The sequence below is a fragment of the Hydra vulgaris genome, chromosome 15, assembly GCF_038396675.1.
Source record: "Hydra vulgaris chromosome 15, alternate assembly HydraT2T_AEP".
Lineage (NCBI taxonomy): Eukaryota > Metazoa > Cnidaria > Hydrozoa > Anthoathecata > Hydridae > Hydra > Hydra vulgaris.
Genome location: NC_088934.1, coordinates 55,312,802 through 55,338,080, shown reverse-complemented (window position 1 = coordinate 55,338,080; position 25,279 = coordinate 55,312,802). Strand labels below are relative to the sequence as shown.

General features: G+C 25.9%; 1 protein-coding gene across 1 annotated transcript in view; it reads right to left on the bottom strand.

The window, feature by feature from the left end:
• LOC100204448 (E3 ubiquitin-protein ligase Itchy) overlaps positions 1-25,279 on the bottom strand; it is a 111,475-nt gene that overhangs the window by 26,424 nt on the left and 59,772 nt on the right. Inside the window, exons 12-17 of the mRNA XM_065819107.1 lie at positions 18,825-18,909; positions 16,628-16,734; positions 16,488-16,515; positions 16,325-16,394; positions 5,433-5,504; positions 4,473-4,561 (exon numbers count right to left, since the gene is read on the bottom strand). Of these exons, the coding sequence (XP_065675179.1) occupies positions 4,473-4,561; positions 5,433-5,504; positions 16,325-16,394; positions 16,488-16,515; positions 16,628-16,734; positions 18,825-18,909 (451 nt within the window). The remainder of the gene's footprint in view (positions 1-4,472; positions 4,562-5,432; positions 5,505-16,324; positions 16,395-16,487; positions 16,516-16,627; positions 16,735-18,824; positions 18,910-25,279) is intronic.

The following is a 25,279-nucleotide window of genomic DNA, read 5'->3' as shown; positions in this document are numbered from 1 at the left end:
TTATGATATAAATAGTTTATTCTCAGGCTTAACAGTTTTATTTACGGCTACGACTATATGAGGCTCTCAGACAAGATGGCAGAAGGTTAAAAAGAATAATGGTCGGCCATGAAACTTAGCTAATCTTGCACAAATTCCTTTTAAATAGCCAGGGATTGAAGTGTATGAGGTCAAAAGTATCTAACAAATTTTTATTGCTGTACATTGGGCCTCAATGCTATCGTTTTTAAAAACCACATTTTTTAAATTTAAATAATTATAAATAAAAAGTTCGCACAATCGGTATAGATAAGAAACAATCCATATTTGTAATGACATTATTATATAGTTAATGATTTGTAAATTTCTATTTGTGCAGATTGTTTAAAAATGCCCTTTAAAAACCAAAAAATGTAAAAAAGTTAAACTTTGTGGCGCGAGTATAAATAGTCATCCCAAATAAAAAACAAAAAATTTTTATTAAGAAAACAATACCTTGGGAAAATTTTATAACACACCGTGTATTAAAATTTGTTCATGAGGGTCAAACTGGGATGGGCTCTTATATATATATATATATATATATATATATATATATATATATATATATATATATATATATATACATATATATATATTTATATATATATACGCACACAGACATATACATATATATATACACACAGACACATATTAATACACACACACACACACACATATATATATATATATATATATATATATATATATATATATATATATATATATATATATATATATATATATATATATATACACACACACAGACACATATATATACACAGACACATATATACATATGTGTGTGTGTAGAGTTTCTGAAAAACAGTGGTTTTTAAAAAACAGCTGTTTTACTGTTTTATAATTTTCAAAAACAGCTGTTTTACTGTTTTTGAAGATCACACCCCCCTCCTTTATTACCCCCACCCACCCTTCTTGTAAGCAGGCAAGAGTATTAAGCAGGTAAGAGTAAAATTTTTTCCAGATATATTCTAACATAAACTTTACATTTTATAATAGTATTTCAAAAATAAAAGAGCTAATAATGACTTATCTTAAAATGGTGATTATTTTTATACAAAAGTTGACACACACAGAGAATACTCTTTCAACATCCAGATATAGATGAACATACAGATGTAGGCTTAATTGTTAATAATGCAACATAAAGCCTTTGTAAGTTTTCTGTACGCTGGCCTGTATTCTTAAAAATAGTAAATTCAGCTTTTAATCACCTGAAATTGTTCTGTCCAGAAGACACTATTGGTGATTCATTTTTCTTCAGCAACACATTCAGTTCCTATTGTAGAGTTAAAAGTTTATCTGATGGATTACTGGAAGTTGTTTCAATAATATTAACATCATGAACACCAAAAAGTCAAGATGTCAACATTCCAGCAAAAGTTATTGTATCTCTGGATGGGGTTATTGTAGAGTTCTTAAGACAAAGTAATAAATTCATGACATCTGTATTCAGGTGTTCATTGACTCTAATTCAGAAATTTTTCCGTCTATTTTTTGCTAATGTCACTGTTAACTAAAGAAAGTTTCTCAAACATAAATTCTAAAATCATGTCAGCGATCAACAGAGTTGCATCTTCTCTACTAAGATTCTCTATAGAAAGTTTAATGAGTTTCATTGCCTCTAGTAAACCTTTCAAGGCATCAAAGTCTACATTATTGGCTAAACTTATATCTGCCTTAAATTCTAATAAAGTTTTTCAAATTGCCATCACTGTCTTTATCAAAGGCTGATGTATTTTATCAGTTTGCTTGAGTTCTCAAGTAAATTATTGTAGTCAATATAATCTTCGCAATCATCATTCATATATTCAAAATTGGTGCCTTTGTCAAAAGAATCATTTTCATTGTTATCGTCATCACAGGGGTCACTTAAATCTTCAATATAATGTTTTTTCGTATAAAGTGTGTCACATACTTCAAGATGTATACCCAAAATTCGAATTAATCCTTTATACATGATATTGTCAGTTTTATCATGAATATTAACTTCAAAATATCTTCATTCTCGTAAAGTAGTAACCTCACCGATAGTCATGTAGTAGTAACCTTATCGACAGTCATGCTAAACTTCACTTTATTGGCTACTTTTAATTTTATGGTGTCAATCATTTTTTTGTTGCTTTCATCAAAATCTTTGTGCAAAAGTTTTATTACATCACTTTTGTTAGCAGGGAGTTTAAATCCATTTCAAGCTATTGACTGGCAAATGTATTTATTTCTGGTTATAGCTCAAACTGAAATGCCATCCATATGCCACAATATTTTGAAGCATCTTTTGCGCAAAAAAGTTGCCAACATTTTTTTGTCTCTTCTCACTTTTCTTCTCTCATCTGTTAGTATGATTGATTCTGTTTCCTTATCTAAACAAAATCCGTGACTTTTTAGGTGCTTTTTAAGGTAGTTGTAGAATTTCCTGAGCATTTTATTATTTTGTTACAACGCTGACACTGTCATTCCAACTCTTTTGTAATTGGATTTTTCTGTTTTGTTACGTCTGTCCAGATTGACATAGCTAATAACATGAATAGAAAGTAGGATATTAAGTAGCCATTTTACCCACCATTAAAAAAATTATTCATAACTAGTAACTATGCATTTATTTTTAAGTCAATGTAAATGAGAAACTGGTGCTAGGAGCTCTATTTATAACCCTAAAGAAACTCTTAAAAAACCTTTAAAAAACTTTTAGTACTAGATTAGTAAAAAAGAACTATTAAAATAGGAAACTCCTTAGTATTTGTCTGTGTGCTTAGTTTTTTTTTATAAAAAAATGATAACTACTGAACTAAAGTTATTTATTAAAGTTACTTATCATCCTATATTTTAAACTATTTATTAAATTGTTATTGAAAAATAAATCAAATTAAATTACCATTCAAATTGCTTTAATAAACGTGTTGTTATATTGTTAATAAAGAAACTTTTCTCTTAGGAATTTTCTCTGAAAATTTGAATATTTTCAGGCTTAAATGAAACTTTATGCAGCTAAAACTCATAATATTGAAATAGAACTTAATCGTTATGCGAATGCATAAAAAAAGTTCCAGTTTTTAATTTTTGCCGCTTTAATTTCGATTAAAAAAACAGTAAAGTCATTTAAAAAACAGTTGTTTACTGTATTTGTTTTTTCCTAAAAAATGTTGTTTATATTGAAATGATAAAAAACTACATCAGGTTTGGTTATATATTATTTTATAGTGATATTTGGCTAATACAGTTTGATAATAAGCCATTATCAAAGTGAAAAAACGGTTACAAACTCATAAAACTAAAACGAAAATGACTTTCTTATGTGATCTTGAGCATTGCAAACGCTGTATCTCAATTAATTTGCAAATCTTACGCAATTATTATTAAAAGAATAATAATATTTAAATAATAATAATTAAATTACATGAAATTTCTATGAATAATTTGAATTATTATATTGCCGGTAATTAGGCGTAACAGGCATATATTTTTAGCTTTGTCCAGTTAATTGTATCATTACAATGCTGTTCATGTTTAACTATACCTGATAGGCCCTTTAGTTAAATTTCTCTCATGTTCATTAATATCCAATTCAATTATGATTCATTTAGTTTAATTATTCTTTAGTTAAATTTCTCTCATGTTTATTAATATCCAAACCTCATGTTCCAAGATATTCATATGCACTAATAAACATGAGAAAAAAATGTTTTTATTTTAATTTTTTTTTACTTTAAATCATGCGCGGAGTGTTGCTACATCGACTATCTTATAGCCTGACTCACAACGGAGTGCTGCTACATTGACTGACAAATAGCCTGACTGGCAATGGAGTGCTGCTACATAATATAAGATAGTCGACGTAGCAGCACTCCGTTGTGAGTCAGGCTATAAGACAGTCGATGTGGCAACACTCCATAGTATTAGCAGGCTATAAGATAGTCGATGTAGCAGCACCTTCTTGTAGCAGCAGGCTATAAGATAGTCGATGTAGCAACACTCCGTGCACGATTTACAGTAAAAAATAAAAAAACATTTTACTAAAAAAAATAAAAACCTTGTTTATATTATTGAAAACAATCTGGTCAATTAAATTTGTGTTTTTGCGGTTTTTTTAAAAAGTGATTAAATTCCAATTCAATTAATGGTTTTAACTTTATGACAACACGGAAATGTTGAACGAAAGTCAAAAGTAATTAAAAGTGATGTATTTGTTGTCAAAAGAATCATTTTTTACCTTCCGTACTCTCAAATGCATCAATTTATAGAACTATATATATATATATATATATATATATATATATATATATATATATATATATATATATATATATATATATATATATATATATATATATATATATATATATATATATATATATATATATATATATATATATATATACACACACACATACACATACATATATATATGGTACAAAAATAAAGCATAAAATTACCTAGCAACACCTCCATAATCCAATCCTTCTTCTCCTTTAAAGTTAATAAACAATCTTCTTCGCAAATCGTGTGGCGGGATTCTCATGATCTAAAAGTTTATAAATTTTATTTTATAATAACAGCGATTAAAAAATAGAAATTTTTTTTTTTGACTCTGAGTTACAACGGAGTAAAAAATTGAAAAAAACTAGAATTTCGAAAAATAATTCCAAAAACCTAAAAATAAAATAAATTTTATAGTGTAAAAGTTTTTTTTTGTTTTGTAAAAATTTTGTATAAAACAAAATAAACTTTTTGTTTCTCAAAAATGATAAAAAAACAATAATTAGTGCCATATCAAACCAAACTAGTTACCAAACTTCTGAAAGGAAGAAGATGCAGGTGCTTAATAATATTATATATTAATAAATTTTTAGTTGTTCAGGTATCAGGTTATCTTTATGTTATGGCTATACACTGGTTTTTTTTAAATAATAGTCAAATATGAAATAACTTGCAAAATGCTTTTTTTTAACTTTGAAAAATGTTTTTTTCTTATTCATTATTAGGACTCAAAAACACTTTCCTCTTCAAATCATATTTCAAATTAACCAAATGGTTTTTAATAAATTCAGTTTAGACTATTCGAGACCAGCAGTGTTAGCATTCAACTAGTTAAGTTACTCAATTGTTTCCTATTTGTTAGGATTAATAAAACAACAACAAACAAATGAGATCAAATTAACAATTTAAAAAACATTGAAAATCTGAATTTAATAATTTGGTTTTTTATTTGTTTGATAAAATAAATAAAATAAACCCAAAAAATAATCATAACTTTTGTTTTTTTCCTTCCCTATTTTATTAAAAAACTTTTGGTGATAAATATATCATCTTTCAAGGTTTAAAAGAGTATTTGAGAAAATTTCTTAGACTGTTCCACAACTATGACTTCATTAAATCATACATTAAAAACTTACTTGCTGAAAAGAATCTTCAAAAACATTTGTTCGTGAGACAACAATTTTTACATGACTTGGCAAAGAGTTAGCCTAAAAAAGTACAAAAATATATATAAATTTAAACTAAATATAATAAAATATCAAAAATTAATAAAAAAAAAAAACAACCCCCAGAGACCAAGGAAAATATTAGACTAAACAAATATTTGACTTAAGTAAAGCAATCGTTTCTGCTTTCAAAGAATCTAAGTAAATAGTTTAAAATAACTAAAATTTGAGTTACCAAAATTTAACTGTAAATACACATGTTTGAAAAATTTGTAGTAATTTTATTATAAAACCGTGATTTTTTAAGTTTTTTTTTTCCAATGCAAATTTATGTGGTTTTCAAATTTCTTTTTACAAAATTATACCAGCGATGAAATATAGTTGTATTTGTTTATAAAGTCAACTTAAAAACTGTTATATAAAATGTCTACTTAAAAACTGTTATATAAACTACTATCATCATAAAAAGTTATTCAAAGGTTTTATATTTTGCTTTTGTGTATGCCAGAGTAGCTTAGTGGTTAGGAAGGTTATTCTCTGTGCTAAGAACAAATTGAATCAAATTATATATGAAAGTTCAATTACCTCACCTTACAAAATCTTTTTAGTTTTTTCAATTATACCAAATTTTTAAATACAAAAAAGTAAACAATTTAAGCAAAAAAAATTGTAATTATTAGAAAAGATTTAAAAGAGTTCTAGTATTATATACACATATACATACACAATCTTTACATATACGATCTGCCAACTCAACTTTACAGATGTTTACACATACAGATGTTTGCATATTGCATTATACAAATATAATTTTTACATTTGCTTATTTTTAAACTTATGTAATTTACATATTTGCTTATCTGCATAAAAAAGTCATTGTATTTTTTATATATATTTAAAAAAAAGGTGAAACAATTATTTTATTTAAAATCTGATAACCAACCTATCAACACCCTATCAACCTATAGCCGACCTATTGAACATGGTATTTGGTGGGCATGAAATGACAATATGATATCTCAACAAATTTGAATTCAAAAGTATAACAGTTTAAGTGAAGATACATAAGTGTATAATGTTAGTAAGTGGCCAAAGCTAAAAATATCATTAGCAGTAGTTATTAACTGGGACTAATACATTGTGCGTGTGTATATATATACATATATATATATATATATATATACACACATATATATACATATATATATAAATATACACACACATATATATATATATATGTATATATATGTATATATATATATATATATATATATATATATATATATATATATATATATATATATATATATATATATATATATATATACATATATATGTATACATATATATACGTATATATATATACAGCCCAATGAGAGGAAAACCACAGAGAAGAGTGAGGTTTGATTTTGAATCATCAAGAAGGATTCCATGCCAGCCTGAATCCAAGAAGTTATATAAGAAGCACATTTGTCAGTATACAAAGCTTAATTGTTTGCTAAGAACTTAACATCAATGTCATCTCTTGATTCCACTAGTTGCGTTCTACGCGATATTGCCAACAAACAGGTTGATCCATTGCTTGACATTCATATCACTCCAGCTTCTGTATCCAAAGTGATTTCCTGCCTAGATTGTTCTACAGCTTGTGTCCTGGACAACATACCTGTTATTGTCTTGCAGAAGTGTTCTCCGGAGCTGTCATCTATACTCTCAAAACTATTCAATAAGTGCTTATCAGAGTCTTGTTTTCCAGCCTGCTGGAAAGCGGCATCTGTTATCCCTATCTTCAAAAATTCTGGAGAGCGATCTGATTTGTCTAACTACCGTCCCATAAGTCTTCTTCCTATCATAAGCAAGGTTTTTGAATCTTTAATTAACAAACACTTAATTTCTCATCTTGAATTTAATAACTTACTTTCTGACCATCAATATGGATTTCGATCTTCTCGTTCTACAGCTGATTTGCTAACAGTAATAACTGATAGGTTTTATCGTGCATTAGATAAAGGTGGAGAGGTTAAGGCCATTGCTCTTGACATTTCAAAAGCTTTTGATAAAGTTTGGCATGCTAGTCTTCTCCATAAGCTTTCTTCTTATGGTATATCTGGCAACATCTTTAAGATTTTTGAATCCTTTCTTTCCAATTGTAGCATAAAAGTTGTCTTGATGGACAGCACTCTTCTTATTTTGTAACTTCAGGGGTTCCTCAAGGTTCTATCCTTGGCCCTATACTCTTTTTAATTTACATCAACGATCTTCCAGATATTCTCACATCTAAGGTGGCATTGTTTGCTAATGATACTACCATTTATTCTTGTTGTGATAAAAAGCAACATGTCTGATTACTTGGAGGGGGCATCTGAGCTTGAAAAGGATCACTTCTGGTACAGCTTGGGTTCTGAGTGGCTGGTGAACTACAATACAGATAAAACTCAATTTTTTTCAGCCAATCGTTATCGCAATAACCTAGATCTTCCTATATTTATGAATGGTGATGTACTCAATGAGTCATCTACTTTTTATCTTCTAGAATTAACTCTTACTTCAAATCTTTCTTGGAAACCATATATCAAATCAGTTACAAAACTAGCATCTGCTAAGGTTGCATCTCTTTACCGAGCTCGACGCTTTCTTATTTTGAATTCTATTCTCTATCTCTATAAATCTCAAATCCGGCCTTGTATGGAATACTGCTGCCATATCTAAGGTGGATCAAAACGCATTGTAAACATAGTTGGATCTGCTCTTGCAGCCAACCTCCAACCATTATCACATCGTCGTAATGTTGCTTCTCTCTCTCTTTTCTACAAATACTATAATGGGCACTGCTCTAAAGAGCTAGCGTCTCTTGTGCCATCTACTAAAATTCATTCTCATGTTACTCCTCATTCAATTAAGTCTCATCCATTTTCTGTGACTGTTCCTAAGTGCTCCAAAAACGCTTATTCGTCTAGTTTTTTTCCTCGAACATCAGCTCTTTGGAATTCGCTTCCTTCATCTTGTTTTCTTGATTCATATAATCTACAATCCTTTAAGTCGTCCATCAATCATTATCTTGCTCTACAATCTTGATCCTTTCTCTTTCAGTAACTTGCAACTTTAACTAGTGGCTGCTTGCAGCCTTGTTGGAAGCGAAGATGTTTAAAAAAAAACAACCACAATCAGAAGCACCGAAGAGTAAATGTGAAGAAACCAAGCACTGACTAGGATCAGAAACAAGACATATGTCGAGTGGAGAAGGCAAGTATTCAAATTGTCTGGAAAGCGAGTTAAAAAGTTGACTATTTGTGTTAGAGATTGAAAAAATGAAAGTTGTGGGCTGAGACACTGACGCTAGTACCAAGCTATTCAGTGTGATGTGCATTAAAGTCACCAACAAAAACGATGTTGGCTGAAGAATAAAGAGAAAGGGCTTTGTCAATTTAATCAGAAATAACATCGAAAAGAGTGCAGTCTTAAGATGAAGACAAGGGATATAAAACAAAGAGAAAGGCAATAGAGTGAAGCGGTGCTAAACAAAAGCACATAAAAGAATAGTCTGTGGATTCAAACCTAAATAAAACTTAAATAGTTTCCCGACAAAATGAGTGAATTCTTATGAATGTAGATGCCCAGGTCAAGCATGTGACTATTGAAGTTTTTTCTAATTAAAGGAAGATAACCATCAACACTTAAATTTGTCTAACAATGAGCAAGTAGGTCTGGTAAACTTTGCAAGAAATAAGACTCAACAAAAGAAAAGTTACTTTGAAGACCACAAATATTAGTGAATGATAGATTTAGAGAATTTGGTAATGACAATGGTTTTTTTGTGTTTAGTTTTTGTGTATAGTTTTTGGTATTTTGGTCATTTTTAAATTTGTTAAAAAACTTGACTCACATGAGATAAAAGTGTTAGGCAAAGTATTAGGTTTAGCCAAAATAGAAGTAGTATAAAAATGCAGTAATAGCTGTAGTTACAAAAAATGTATTCTTAACAGAAGAGTGCCAAGAGAAGTTGATGAAACAACGGTTCTTGCATAGAAAGAAATAATATTGCAATTTGTGTATACCCCTTTTAATCTTCCTTTAGTCATTGAAAAACAAATAACTGGAAATTTTCCAGCAAAAAGCAATAAGATGTTTGTATGTTTTGTTAGGAACTTTATTCACTTATCAATTTTTTATCAAGAATTAATTTTTTCAAGCAGTTGCTGTGTCATTGTTACTTAAAAAGATGTGAAAACTAATGTGGATTTAAAACTTATAAAGTTTCTTTTGGAAAATCAGATGTAAAAATTGGATTAAAGCTAATCCATGATGAAGAGACTGCATTAAAGCAATCCATAACATTTCATAACATTAAAGTTGCTCTAATTTCTAATTCAATCCAAAAAAGAGAAAAGTATTCTAAAGTATATAAAAGAGGATTCTTATCAATATGATATTTATGGTGATATATATGATATGGTGATATTGATAAGGATATTACCATCAACAATATAGATCTTGGTAACTATACTGAGAAAATAAACTATGACACCAAACCACCTAATAATAAGTCTACTATTTCTAATATTTTCAACACAATATTTATAAAGCAGAACTTTGAACTTTTTACTTTCAATAAATACAGTACTAAACTTAATTGAAATATTGAACTTGAAAAATAAGCTCATACCAAAATCTAACATCAGATGAACAAAATAGATCTTTTTCAATCTTGTCTTAATTGGTAATGTAGCTCTTTAATAAAGTTAAAACTTCACTCATGCTTGATTTTTGGGAACCATCTTTATTTTGCGCTTACAAAGCACAATATAATAAAAATTCTAACTTAGCAAACCTGGTTTAGTTATAAACATATCAATAACATTGAATGTCTAATTGGTATATAATAAAAACCAGCTGGGGCAACTAGTTTTTTATCTCCTGACTGGTTGATTGGTTATCAGACAGACTACTATATCAGAATAAACTTTTATCAGAAGCTTAAACCTGGTGGCTATATTTTTGCTGACAGAGTGTTATATTCTTGCACTTACTGCTGTTATTCACTAACTATTGTGTTTTTTTATGTAAAATAGTATGATTAAATCTTTAGGTTATATATTTATTAACTTGCTGAAGCAAATTATTAAATATATAACACAAGAGAACACACAAGTGTAAAGTTTATAAATTACCCAACTTTTTTCCAATGCTTTAATTTTTCTAAAACGAGGTCTTTATCATTTACTGCTAACTTTCCTACCACTTTCTGTTGATTTGTTACAATTGGCAATATTAGGTGTTTCTAACCGCTGCCCTCGGATGCTAAATTACTATTACTTAAAAATATTCAATTATGATGTTGTTATTTATTAAATTTCCAAAAGAATTTAAAAGCATTATGAATTGAAAAAGCTTACAAGAATTTTTGTTGTTGTTTTACAAGATCAATCTGAATATAAAACTTGCAGAAGAACAAAAAATATATACATAAAAGTCTTTAAAAAATTTTAATTAAAAAATTCTAATTTTAAAAGTTTACAAGAAATTTACAAGAACATAAAATATATAAAAGTTTTAATAGCAATCAAAGTTTATAATTAAAAAACTTTTGCAATTAAAAAAAAAAAAAAAAAAAAATTTTTTATGTAATTATAACAATCATTTTTTAAAAAGAAATTTAGATGTAACTAATTACTTCAATTATTTTTTTAAAAAGAAGACAAAATCTTTTTTAAGGATATAAAAGAAATGCAAAAAACACTTATAAAGTGTATTTATATTATGAATTTATGAATGTATACTTCGAAAGTTTAAATGTTTTCTGCCAACAAGTATGTGCGGACATGTTGTTTACAAAACAATGTGATATTGGACAGAAAGTCATTCTTAACTATATTTATTTATTATTTACATTTTATTAAAGCTTTGCAAAATAATAATAATCAATGCTACTCCAGAGGTTTTTATGTAGCAGCGCAACTATGAGCTATTATTACTATTACTATTATTGTTGTTTAATAATTATTGCATTATTATTTTTATTCAATAATTATATAATTATTAATTAATTTTTTATTGATAATATACCAGCTATATCATAAGGCACATAAAGCTGTAAGCGTAGTGAACTCTACATAAATCAACTAAAACTTAAGTCAACTCCAATTTATGTTAAATTGGTAGATATATTCAACTGATGATATAGTAACTGTATTCAAATAACTGATAATAATAGAATAAAAATAGAAGAAAAAAGTTCAACAAATAATAACAAATAGACATTATAAGAATTTTATCATTATTTAGTCCGAAAAAAATGTTTTAAATTGTTTTAGCATTGATGAGTTCAAAAACAAATACTTTTAGCATTGGTGAGTTAAAAATTTAATACTTTTAGGATTGGTAAGTTTAAAACAAAACTTTGCATCGGTGAGTTCAAAAACAAAAACTTATTTTAAAACAATGTTAGTTTTCATTACATGCATATGTTCATGCATAATTATTTATTAATTTTTTTTTGTTAATACAGCACGGAAATAAGGAATTGAAGGCAAGCGCTTAATTAGTTATTTTATATTTATCTATAAACCATTCATTCATTTATTTGCAATTTGCAGCAAAACTTACGAGAAAATAAATAAAAAGATTTAGAGAAAAATAAAACAAATTGACAAAGTGCAGATGAAGGAAAAACTGTTCATAGCTAAATACATAATTCATTATATACTATCATATTATTAATAAAAATATGTATATAATTTTAAAATTAAAATAGTAATATAATAAGAACCTCAACCATTTAAGAAAAAAAAGGATTTTCACCATAGGTAAAATAAAATTAATTCAAATACGTGAAGCAAAAAACTTAATGATTTTAGTTTATGTTGCTACGTTACATATTGCACATTACGTTACATACGTTACATGCAATTCGTCAACAAACTAATTAATGAGTTTAGGGTTGTTAAAGCAGAAAAACTACTGGTTTCTAATAATATGCAATAACTATTAGATACAAGTTTTAACAATGATAAATTTAATATATACTTGAATATATTATACATAGCAGAATTGATAATATAAAATTATTAATAAATTATAAATTTTTAATTATTTAATTACATTGATATAAATTATTAAATTTTTGAATTTTAATTATTGAATTATATTGATGAAAAAAAAAATATATTGAAACATTTTTAAAACAAATATAAAAACAGTATTGAAAAATAAAAGGAATAAAGAAAAAATTTGCTTTCTTTTCATTTTCAAACTTTTCGATTTAATGACCTGCAATAAAAGTAGCGTATGATAAACAAGAAAACTATTTTAAACGCTTTTTCAAAATTTAAATAACTTTATAAAATTTTAGTATATGCATTTTCCAAATAACATCCTAACTATTTCCTTGCTTTTAAATCTCTGATTTTTTTTCAACTGGTCAAAAAGAATTTATTATAGGAGGTCAAAATAGCATTTTTAGTCATTTCAGGCGGTCATTGACTGTTGACCGGTCTTTGTTTTCCACGCTGATAATATATCAACTAAAACATAAGGTACATAAAGCTGTATGTGTGGTGGACATTGTAGGCGTAGTAATTATCAATCATGTTAATACATAAAAAATCACTGAGAAGGAGTTAAAAACAGATGAAGATGATAATATTATTAAAAGAATACTTAACCAAGTTAACCAACTAATACTCAACCAGCTTTAGTTCACTGTAAACTTTAGGATCAAGGACCATTATCCATCAAAGTGACACTCAAAATTGATTATATTCTGAAAAATCTGAAATATTCTTTTATTTCAAAACTTTAATCTTGCAACAGCTTTTTTATTAGTAATACTTTGTGTAAAATACAGAGGACTTGAACATATAATATTTTCATTTCTTTTATTTGTTGAACATATTTAATGTTGTTTTATAACTTTAAAAAAAAATTAAATTCAATTCAATTAAAAAAATAAAATAACAAGGACAACAGTTTGAATTTATTTTCTATAATCTAAAAAAGTTTATCAGCTATTTCTTTAGAAAAATGGAAGACTTTATATGATACTAATTGTCAATATAATATTTATTCTGTTTTGTCACTGTTATTTTATACAACTTTATATCGAGCTTTATGCAAAAAAGAAAATATTTACACTCCACTTTCCCTATACTTATTTAATTAAGTCGATGTATGTAACTACACTGTGACTATGACCAAATCAGTCAGTTTAAACATGCAGAAATAATATTGGTTAATCATCTTATAATATAACATAAAATTAATATTACATTGTCAGAGATATAACATGAAAATAATATTGCATTACTTTAGTGGAGTAGACTCCAATACAGTAATGCAATATTATTTTTGTTAATTCATTAGCGTTAATTCATTATTCAAGTTGGGAATAATGAATTAATGCTAAAACTAAGTTATACTCTATATGTGATTTTTTTAGATTAAATTATATTATTTACAGTAATACTATTTTTATTGCTGCCGATGCGTTTATAATATTTTTTATACTTTAAACACATCTTAAAATTAATAAATTATTTTTTGATTAAATGATTATATTTTGATTATATTTTATGATATTTAAATTGTGCACAACACTGCTTTGTCAACTTTTTGTCAAGTAAATTGACAACCTATTAAAACTAATAAAACATGTTGGTAATTCAAAAATTTTAAATTTTTCTAGAAATTAAGTAGAGTATAGGGTTTTTTATAAGGACCTACCGGCAAATTGTCAGTTTTTTTATAAGGACCTACCGGCAAATTGTCAGTTTTTTTGATATACCTGTGAAAAAAAGATATATTGCCGCAATATTTTTTTTTTCCACAAGTGTATCAAACAAATGATGTAAGACTTTGTTTTTAAAATTTACTACTAAACATATACAGATTTCTTTGAGCATTTAAAATCTGATATCAAATTGGCAAGAAATTTATACTAATATATTTAATCATCTAATTTATAATGTTATTTTTCTTTTAGAACAAGTATATTTGTTCTATATAATGACTGTAATGCAATATTTAGAAAATGTTGTACTTTCTAAATATTGTTTGACAATTAAACATTCTCATACAGTATACCTAGATTTGTAACTAACTTAAAGCTAATTTAATTTTTTATTAAAAATATAAATTAAAATCGGTGATTCAATGTGTATTTGTGATATGATATATAATCCTCATATACTAAAAACATACAAGAATACAGTTATAAATTTCATATGACTTATATTATTATCAGTTCTTTGAATACAGTTTAAAAGAATAGCCACATTTGAGCGTACGCCAACCATGGGTTTATGCTTTAGGCTAGGCACTCTTTTAATAAATAAGAAAAATTTTTAAGATTTAAAAATATATTTGAATTGGCGAAAATTTTTTTGTGCTACATTTTTTTATCTTTAAAACTTGAAAAAAACTAAAAAAACTAAGATATTGCAAATACCAACATTTTTTTATCTTTAAAACTAAGATATTGCAAATACCAACATTTTTTTATCTTTAAAACTAAGATATTGCAAATACCAACATTTTTTTATCTTTAAAACTAAGATATTGCAAATACCAACATTTTTTTATCTTTAAAACTAAGATATTGCAAATACCAACATTTTTTTATCTTTAAAACTAAGATATTGCATATACCAACATTTTTTTATCTTTAAAACTAAGATATTGCAAATACCAACATTTTTTTATCTTTAAAACTAAGATATTGCAAATACCAACATTTTTTTATCTTTAAAACTAAGATATTGCAAATACCAACATTTTTTTATCTTTAAAACTAAGATATTGCAAATACCAACATTTTTTTATCTTTAAAACTAAGATATTGCAAATACCAACATTTTTTTATCTTTAAAACTAAGATATTGCAAATACCAACATTTTTTTATCTTTAAAACTAAGATATTGCAAATACCAACATTTTTTTATCTTTAAAACTAAGATATTGCAAATACCAACATTTTTTTATCTTTAAAACTAAGATATTGCAAATACCAACATTTTTTTATCTTTAAAACTAAGATATTGCAAATACCAACATTTTTTTATCTTTAAAACTAAGATATTGCAAATACCAACATTTTTTTATCTTTAAAACTAAGATATTGCAAATACCAACATTTTTTTATCTTTAAAACTAAGATATTGCAAATACCAACATTTTTTTATCTTTAAAACTAAGATATTGCAAATACCAACATTTTTTTATCTTTAAAACTAAGATATTGCAAATACCAACATTTTTTTATCTTTAAAACTAAGATATTGCAAATACCAACATTGTCTTTTGACAAAGTTGATAAATCACTAATATATCATATGGCAAGGTGACTAAAGTCAAAGGACAAAATGCGCCTATGGCTTAAAATATCAGTATGCAAATTCCAGAGCTAAATCAGTCAAAGGAACGTATTTTAAAGTCAGTCAGTAATTTATTAATTATTAAGCAATTAATGTCTATAGAAAACCAAAGTTAATTTGATCAATAATCAGTTATTATCAAACAAAAAAATATTTAAAACTTAAAACTTAGAAGTTTTCCTAATAAAAGAGATATTTATAATGAAAAGAAAAAAAATTGTACTAATAAATACAATTTATTTGTAAATGAAAAGTGATGTATAATATACTTTTAAACAGAAAATATTTTTCTGGTTGGTGTTATGTGCAGCACACTGGCTCACTAAATGAGAAGAGGCTAAATAGTAAATTTTTGCATACTTGCACAAATGTTCAAGAACCAACTTTGCATATACAAATAAAAAAATTATTTCTATTATTAATGGTATTAATCAAACTCTTCTAAAAACAAAACAAAAATAAAATTTTTAGAAAATATTCAAAAAAAGAAATACTTGGCAAAGATGTCTGAATTGCATTAACTTAAAACGAAAACTTCTTTCGTATGCTATAGCACCGGGTGCTCTAAAAATGTGAATTTTGAATATCCAATAAGCAAAAATGCATTACTGAAACTTCTAGATTGAGTAAACAAACTATTATAAATTAAAAACTCACTGAACTGCAGGTAGACCAGTTCTCGGATCTATATTCAAAGAAAAAAAATTGAATGACTAAACATGCAAATAATAATTAATTAATAATAAATAAAGTAAAACAAGTTTATTATTTTTATAGCAAATTAAAATAAAAAATACCATTAAAAGATGTTGTCCTTGTGTTGTGATCAACAAAGTATGGTACACCATCTGGAGTATACCTCATTTCCCAATTTGGAGGTAAAGGTTTCTGATCTAATATTTCTCTAAAATAATTTAAAGGTGTTTAATTAAATTTCTGAAAAACTTTTTTAACACAATTTTTAATAACTTATCGAATACCTACATATGAGAATATATATATATATATATATATATATATATATATATATATATATATATATATATATATATATATATATATATATATATATATATTAGGGTGGTTCTAAAAACAAGATTTTTTGAAAATGTCTGCTGCCACCCCCTAAATGTGTTTTATGTAATAAATTAATACTACATTTAAAAAATTTTTGAATAAAAAAAACTTTTAGGGGTCGCTCAAGTCCCTATTATTTTGAAAAAGTTTTTTAAAAGCATATCATGTTGGGTCTCAAAAGAAGTGATATTTTATAAAACATCCAAAAACAATAATCATTTTATATAAAGATTACTAGTTTAAATTTTATTTAGAAAAATACATGATTTAAATTTTTATTTAAAAAAATATTGTTTTTAGAACCACCCTAATATATATATATATATATATATATATATATATATACACACGCACAAAATAGGGTCAAAAATTGAAACTTTAAAATTACAAAAATCACAATTGCTTACAGTTTTTACTACATTTAATAAGATTAAATACAAAATTTAACTTGTTTTTGTCCATGTGGTACATGCAATTTTTAAAATATCGAGAATTGGCTTAACTTTATGTCTTTGTTGTGAGTTATTTATAATAAAACTATATTAAAAAAACACACTGTTACAAGTAAGCCATTACCATACATAAATTTTACAGCAGTAGGTTTCAACTTTACCAGTTCCGATAGCAACATATATTTTGTTATAAGCTTTTTATGATCTCTTATTACTAAAAGAATGTTCTGCTTTTGATCTTCATTGTGTGAACTGTGAATAATGTTTTCAATTAAACTAATTTATTTCTATGCAGTCATTGGTCACATTTCAATTAAACTAATTTATTTCTATGCAGTCATTGGTCACATTAGGCTTTCTAACTAGCTGAATGACATGCTTGCATGAAAAGAAAAAAATCTTTTGAAGAATACAATTCTCAAACAGATTTGGTGCGACCTGTGAGTTTAAAAACAGCCAACTCTTCTTTGTAATTGAGTCTTCAAATTTACTACAGCTGAAAAACTGTTTCTACTTATTCAACAGTTAAATTTCTTAATTTTCTTTCTTTTTTTTTTTTAATTTTCCTTTACTTTTTTTACACCTCCACATAATTTTTTGAGCATATTTTTTTATCATCCACCAAAAGAAATGATTGTCATTAAATCTTACAATACCTATCTGTTATTATCATTATTTCTTAATATTCTTATAATTTTGGTCTTATATTCTTAAAACGTTTTTTTGCTTTAACTTTTATGGTTTTAAAAACAAAGTTCCACAAATTATAAATTTGGCATATTTCTTAATATTCAGACTGTCAAGAAAATATTAACTTATATTTTCGTTTTTAATGATTATTATAGTCTCTAAACTTTGTTTATTTCATTTATTAAAAACTTTCTTAAATTATAAAAGTTTGACTCATAATTCTTGTTAACCAAATGCGAGTTTAAGTTGATTTTGGATATAAAAAAAACATTTATTTTTATATCATTGTTAACCAACCAATAAAATACTATGCATAACACTGTTAAGTTTATGCACAATACAACAGAAATAATGATATTAAACCAAATGTAAAAAAAAATCTTTTATATCAATATTTCTGTTTAATATCAATATTTCTGTTTTATTGTACATGAAGTCAGAAACACATCCACAAACACACCATCATACTCGTCATTTGGAAAATATTTTTGTAAATGTGTTTCTGACTTCAGCCAAAAAAATGTGTTAAATATTTAATATATTAAATATTTAACACATTTAATTAAATATTTTGTTTTAATATATTAAATATATTAAATAACTTGTGCCTGTAAAAATTTGATTACGTTTTAAAAATATTTTAAAATCAATTGCATATATTTTAAATGCATTTTTTATTTAAACAAACTTTAAAACACATCTAAAAACAATCGCAAACAATTGTAATCTTAAAAGTTGTAAAGAACAAGCAAATACACTAAATAATAATTTATACCCAGATGCTCGAGGATCTTCCCATTGTGTTTTTCTATTGTTATGGTTTACAAAATACAGACGCCCAGTTTGATCTGTTCGTTTCTCTAAAAACATTTAAGATTTGTATATTTTTACATATATTTAACATAAATATTTTTAATGTTTTTTTTTTCATATGGAATACTACAGTGAACGAAAATTTCTTAGCCGCACACAACTTTTATCAGATTTTTCATTATAGAGACTTAATTAAACGTTTTATTAAGAAATTTCTGTATGTGATATATTTATACCACTGTTTGTTAATTGATAATTAAAAGATAATTGATATCATTGTTTTTATATTTTCTTTATATAAAAAAATTTAGTTATTTGATTTATTTGAGTGCGAAATTTGTATAGACGCAGTTCTGTTTTATTAAATTTGAGATATAATTTTTAGTTTTGGTGTTGAAAAAATCAATTTAAATTGTAAGTAATTTCATAATTGACTTATAAAAATATTTTTCATAAATTTAAAATTCAATGTTTCATATTTTTAGTGAAATGGCACATGGAAAATTTTTAAATGACCATGAAAAAGGTTTAATTAAAGCATATAAGGATTCCGGGTTATCTAATAGAGAAATTAGACGAAAAATTGGACGATCTGAAAAAGTGATTAGAAACTTTTTGAAACTTGGGTCAGTATATGGCGTCAATCAAAAAATACGTAAAAACTACAAGATAACGAAAAGGAACGTGGAACAAATTCGACAATTAGCGACAAAACAAAAGTTAACTGTGAGTCAAATCATATCAGAATTAAGTTTGACAATCACTCCTAGACGTGTTCAACAAATATTGTCAAGATCTGATAATATAAAATGGCGAAAACCACTAAAAAAAACCATGTTTAAAGCAAATACACAAAGAAGCACGATTTGAATTAGCCAGAAAATATATGGATTTTGGAGAAAAGTGGAAATATGTTGTATTTTCTGACGAAAAGAAGTTTAATCTTGATGGACCAGATGGTTTTAGCTATTACTGGCATGATTTGCGAAAAAACAATGCACCTCGTTTGTCACGCAATTTTGGTGGTGGATCATTAATGACATGGGCAGCATTTTGTATCAATGGAAAGACATCGATATGTTTTATATCAACAAAAATGAAATCCATTAATTATACAGATTTATTAGAAGATGTCTTAATCGATTTTTTGGAAAATAACTTGGAAGATCAAGTCATTTTCCAACAAGACAATGCACCCATTCATAAATCAAGAGAAACTATGGCATGGTTTGAATCCAAAAACATCGAAGTGATGAGATGGCCTGCATATAGTCCAGATTTCAATCCAATTGAGAACCTTTGGGGAATCTTATCTCGAAAGGTTTATGAAAATGGACGACAATTTAGCAGCATTCAAGAGCTTCGAGGTGAAGTCAATAGGTGTTGGCAAGAAATTCAACCAATGACACTCCAATCGCTCATTAATTCAATGCCAAATAGAATTTTTGAAGTGATTAAGAACCACGGAGGACCCACCAAATATTAAAATTTAAAAAAAATATTTTTTTCCTTTTCATTATTTAATTTTTAAAAGTGCGTCTAACGAAAATTCGCATATGAAAAGTGCATTCCTTATTATTTTTTTTTCTTCTATTTTTAATGTGATATATTTTTATTATAAATACTTTGCTAATAAAATACTTAATAACTAAGCTATACAATAAAAATCATATTTTCTTTTTTACCTAATAAATTTTCCTTAAAAATTAAAATTTCGAATAAAAATTGTGTGCGGCTAAGTAAATTTCGATCACTGTATTAATGAGCTCTACTTTAAGAAAAAAAAATTTTCAAACCAAAAAAAATGTCTTAGGGTCATGTTATAGTTTTCTGAAATCACACTGACCCCTACTTTAAGAAAATAACACCAATGAAAATTTTTTAAAGATCCAAGAGAAAAAAAAGCATTTTCATAAAAACAATTAAAGTCAAATACTTTTTTTTAATGTGCAATAACTATTTTATTGAATCACATATTATTCCAAGACTATTACATATTTTAAAAGCCTTCAATTCCCAAAATGTTTACAGTAGACAAAGCTTTTATTTGATGGGTAATATGTTCTCATATCAATAATAGTTACTGAGAAAATGGAAACATAAAAATAAATTAAAAAAAAATTTTTTAATATAGTTTTTCAAATGTATTTTTCAGACATGTATCAAGAACATTTATATTCATGAAAATTGAATAAAACATTTGTAAAATCAAATTCTTTCTGCCACCAATACACAAGATTGCCTACCTAGACTGTGATTTGAAAAAAACAAATAGAAAAAAACAAATCACTGGACCAACCTATAGTAGACTTCATAATTATTTTATCTCAAATCAAGACTTCAATCAAGACTTGGCCACAGCTGTTTCATTCAATGTAAAAGCTGAAATGTCATAAGTTTATCACAAAAAAAAGTTTTCCGCATAAAAAGTATAGAAACTCACTTAAAGATAATAGTAATTTTTTCTATAAACGCTTTCATCTTCAAAAAAAAATAAAATAAAATAAAAGATCTTTCCTTGTTAAATAAATATTTACATTAAGTGGAATAGAAACATTGGAAAAGAAGACATTTTTCGGTTTTTTTACATATTTTATAGAACATTAAGGTTATCAAATTAAGTAGTTCAGTGATCTAAGGCCAACTAAAATTTGATATATCACTGCAGCTGATTGTTGAAATTTGGAACACTTAGCCATGAATGCCAATTTTATCTGACTCTTATGCCATACTGGTGATTTTTTGACAAAAAGTTTTTAAAGCTTTTATTTTTTTAAATTTATCACTTTTAAACTTTTAAAAATTTTCTTACTTCCGATCTTTCTAGGAAACCATATATTAAATCCATTGCAAAATTAGCATCTGCTAAGGTTGCATCTCTTTATTGTGCTTGCCACTTCCTCACTCCTGATTCTATTCTTTATCTCTGTAAATCTCAAATCCGTCTTTGTATCAAATACTATTGCCATATCTGGGGCGGATCTTCCAATGATCTCTTTTCTCTTTTAGACAAGGTGCAAAAACGCATTTTAAACATAGTCGGACCTGTCTTTGCAGCCATCTTCCAACCATAACATAATGTTGGTTCTCTTTCTCTTTTCTACAAATACTATAATGGGCACTGCTCTAAAGAGCTAAGGTCTCCTGTGCCTTTTACTAAAAATCATTCTTGTGTTACTTGTCATTCAATTAAGAATTTTATCCTTTTTCTGCGTCTCTTCTTAAGTGCTCTAAAAACTCTTATTCGTCTAGCTTTTTTCCTTGAAAATCAGTTCTTTGGAATTTGCTTTCCTGATTCATATAATTTGCAATCTTTAAAGTCGTCTATCAATTGTTATCTTGCTGTATAAACTTCATCTTTTCTCCAGTAACCTCCAACCAGTGGTTGCTTGCAGCCACATATGTATATACATTAGGGTTATGACTAAAAAAGTTTTTGCTAAATTTTGTTTCAAAATTTTTTATTTTTTGTGGTTGCAAATGATAAACTTTTGCAACCTAATTATTTAAAAATTATTATTAGAGTTGGTTCTAAAAAAAAAACCTGTACCAAAACACCCAATGGCAAGGTGGGTGACTTATTCTACCAAAAATATTTTTTTTTCTAAAGAATATTATGTTGGACCTCAAAAGAAGTAAAATTTTAGAGAGATTTCATAAATATTGATCTTTTTCAAATGAAAACATCTAAAAAAAGTATACAAAAACATCTTAAAAAGTGTTTTTTTTTTTTTCAATTTTTGTTCAAAAATGTTAGTTTTACTTTACAAATTTTATTTAAGGATTTAAAAGTTTAAAAGGATTTAGAGATAAAGTAATAAAACTAAATTTGCGAAAAAAAATGCTTAGACAGGCCATTTTAAGAAGCGTTACACAGCTTTTTAAGCGTTACAGAACTTTTTTTTTGGAACACTTTAATTATATTTTAACTTTGTTTATTCAGAAAATAATAAAGTTTAAAAAATTAAAAAAATAAAAAAAATTTTTAAAGAAAAAAATTGTTTAATAAATTTTTTTTTTTTCTTTAATAGAAATTAAGTATAATTTTAAAAATATAAGTTTAGTTTCAAAGGAATATAAAATATAAAAACGTCAAGTGCAAAATTTAGTTTCAAATGAATGTAAAATAGTTTTGCAACTTTTATAAAAGTTTTTTTACAAACCGTCTGCATACATATATATATATGCATTATAAATTATCAGTAAAAGGATAAGAATATATTATAAATTATCAGTAAAACAATAAGAATATATTAATATAATATAAAACATAAAAGCTATCGGTGCAAACAAATTTTTTAATTCGGCCAGAAAATACAATTATTCTTACCTTGATTGCAACAAACTTGTTTCTTTCCCGTTATTATATATTAATATAAATTGAAAAGATAAAAAGACTTATTAAAGGTTATATGGCCACCGAGAACTGCAACAAAAAAATGTTTTATAATTGCTTTCGATAAAATATATAAGAAAAAATTTTCATAATTAAAACTATTTTTACCTTTGAACTAATACAAATTATAAAAAGAAACTAGGAAAGAGATTTAATTACTTTTAGAGCTTTAAGTTTACTCTAAAAACTACCCGACATAGTTTATACAAAAATGCATGAAAGAGAAATTCTAAACCAATTCTTGTTTTCTATTTTTTCTTACTTTTTTTGAAATTTTAATTCACAAATTTATGTGCATTTTCTAAGTTTTCCGTTAAAAATATTTTAAAAGTAAAGTTGTCAAAAATTGCGTAACTTATTGAAATTTCAATATTTTATGCAAATGAAAATAAAAAAAATTAATTTATATATCTTCAGCTTCATTATGCTATCAAATATGTTGTAAAAATGTCACATTTTACAACAAACTTTTTTAGTTTTAGGCATTTTAAAAATAAGATTCTGAACATACATTGTAACTCATTAAGTTTTAAATTATTAATTATTAGAGATTATGAGTTATTTAAAACACTAAATTTAAAACACTAAAAAGTAATACAACTGTTGACTAAATCGAAGAATATATTTTCTAAAGTCGACTAAAATCAACTAACACATTTTTGAAGTCAACTAAAAGTGGATTTACTTAAAGTATGTGAATAATTTATTTTTTTGAAATAAAAATAGTAAAGTAAATTTCTATTTTTTAATATCATTTAAATAATAATAGAGATATTAATAAAAGAGCAAAACAATATGAAAGAAGGGCTGCTCTGACAACTGAACAATCCATCCCTAGACCACAATGTTTTAGGGAGTGCATTAAATATTTGCTAAATAATAAAAAGTCATTATAATCATATTTATAATATGATTATATATTAATTATTGAATAATATAATATAATATTAGATAATATGACATTTAAATTTTGGAGCTTCACAACTTAATTTTTTTTTATTAAGGGACTTTTCATACTTGCTTGGGACCCAGTTGTAAATTGGGCCCCAAGTCAGTTTGGAGCAGCCCTGTATGAAAGTATTCATGAAAATCACAAGTATCACGTAAACAAAAGATAAAAAAATTAATGACATACATAATCGAAAGTTTAATTAGGTATAAATAATGCAAATATGCTATGAATAAGATAAAACTTTAAGAGAGTATACAAAAAACTAGGTAAAAGTTATAATAGTACATAATATTGTTATTAAGTGAACAAACAAAAATTAAAGATTGAAAAGTTAAATCAAATGAAAAAATATAAGGATTTAAAATGAAAAGATATAAGGATTTAAAGATTTTTACTTAACTAAATCAACTTTTAGTTGATTAGTACGAAGTCCATAGTCAAATAAATCGTCTATTAGATTTTTCAAATTCAACTAATTTCGACTTTTAGTTGATTTAATTGTAGTCGATAACAACACTACTAAAAAGAGTACAATGTAAATTTGGTTTGTGCCAAAAAAATGTTTTAAAATGTTTTGCAAATAAGTTTATTTGTGTAGTTTAAAGTTTCTGATGCTACAGAGCTGCAAAGCCAACTAAGGATTTGAACAGCTGAATTCTGAATGCTAAGATGCATTCTGTATGATCATGGTACAAGGATTCTTCTATCTGAACCCCAGATTTTCTTCAACATCTTCACTTCCAACAAGACGGCAAGTAACCACTATTAGAATTGGAAGTTACTGGAAGACAAAAGAATGACTTATATGAATCAGGAAAGATGAGGAAAGCAAATTCCAAAGAACTGATGTTCAAGGAAAAAAATCTAGAAAAATAAGAGTTCTTCGAGCATTTAGGAACAGTCACAGTAAAACTTCTTAATTGTATGAGGAATAACACAAGAATGAATTTTTGTCGATTGTGCAAGAGACACTAGCTCTTTAGAGCAGTGCCCATTATAGTATTTAAAGAAAAGAGAAAAAGAAGCAACATTATGACAATGGGATAATAGTTGGAAGTTGGTTACAAGA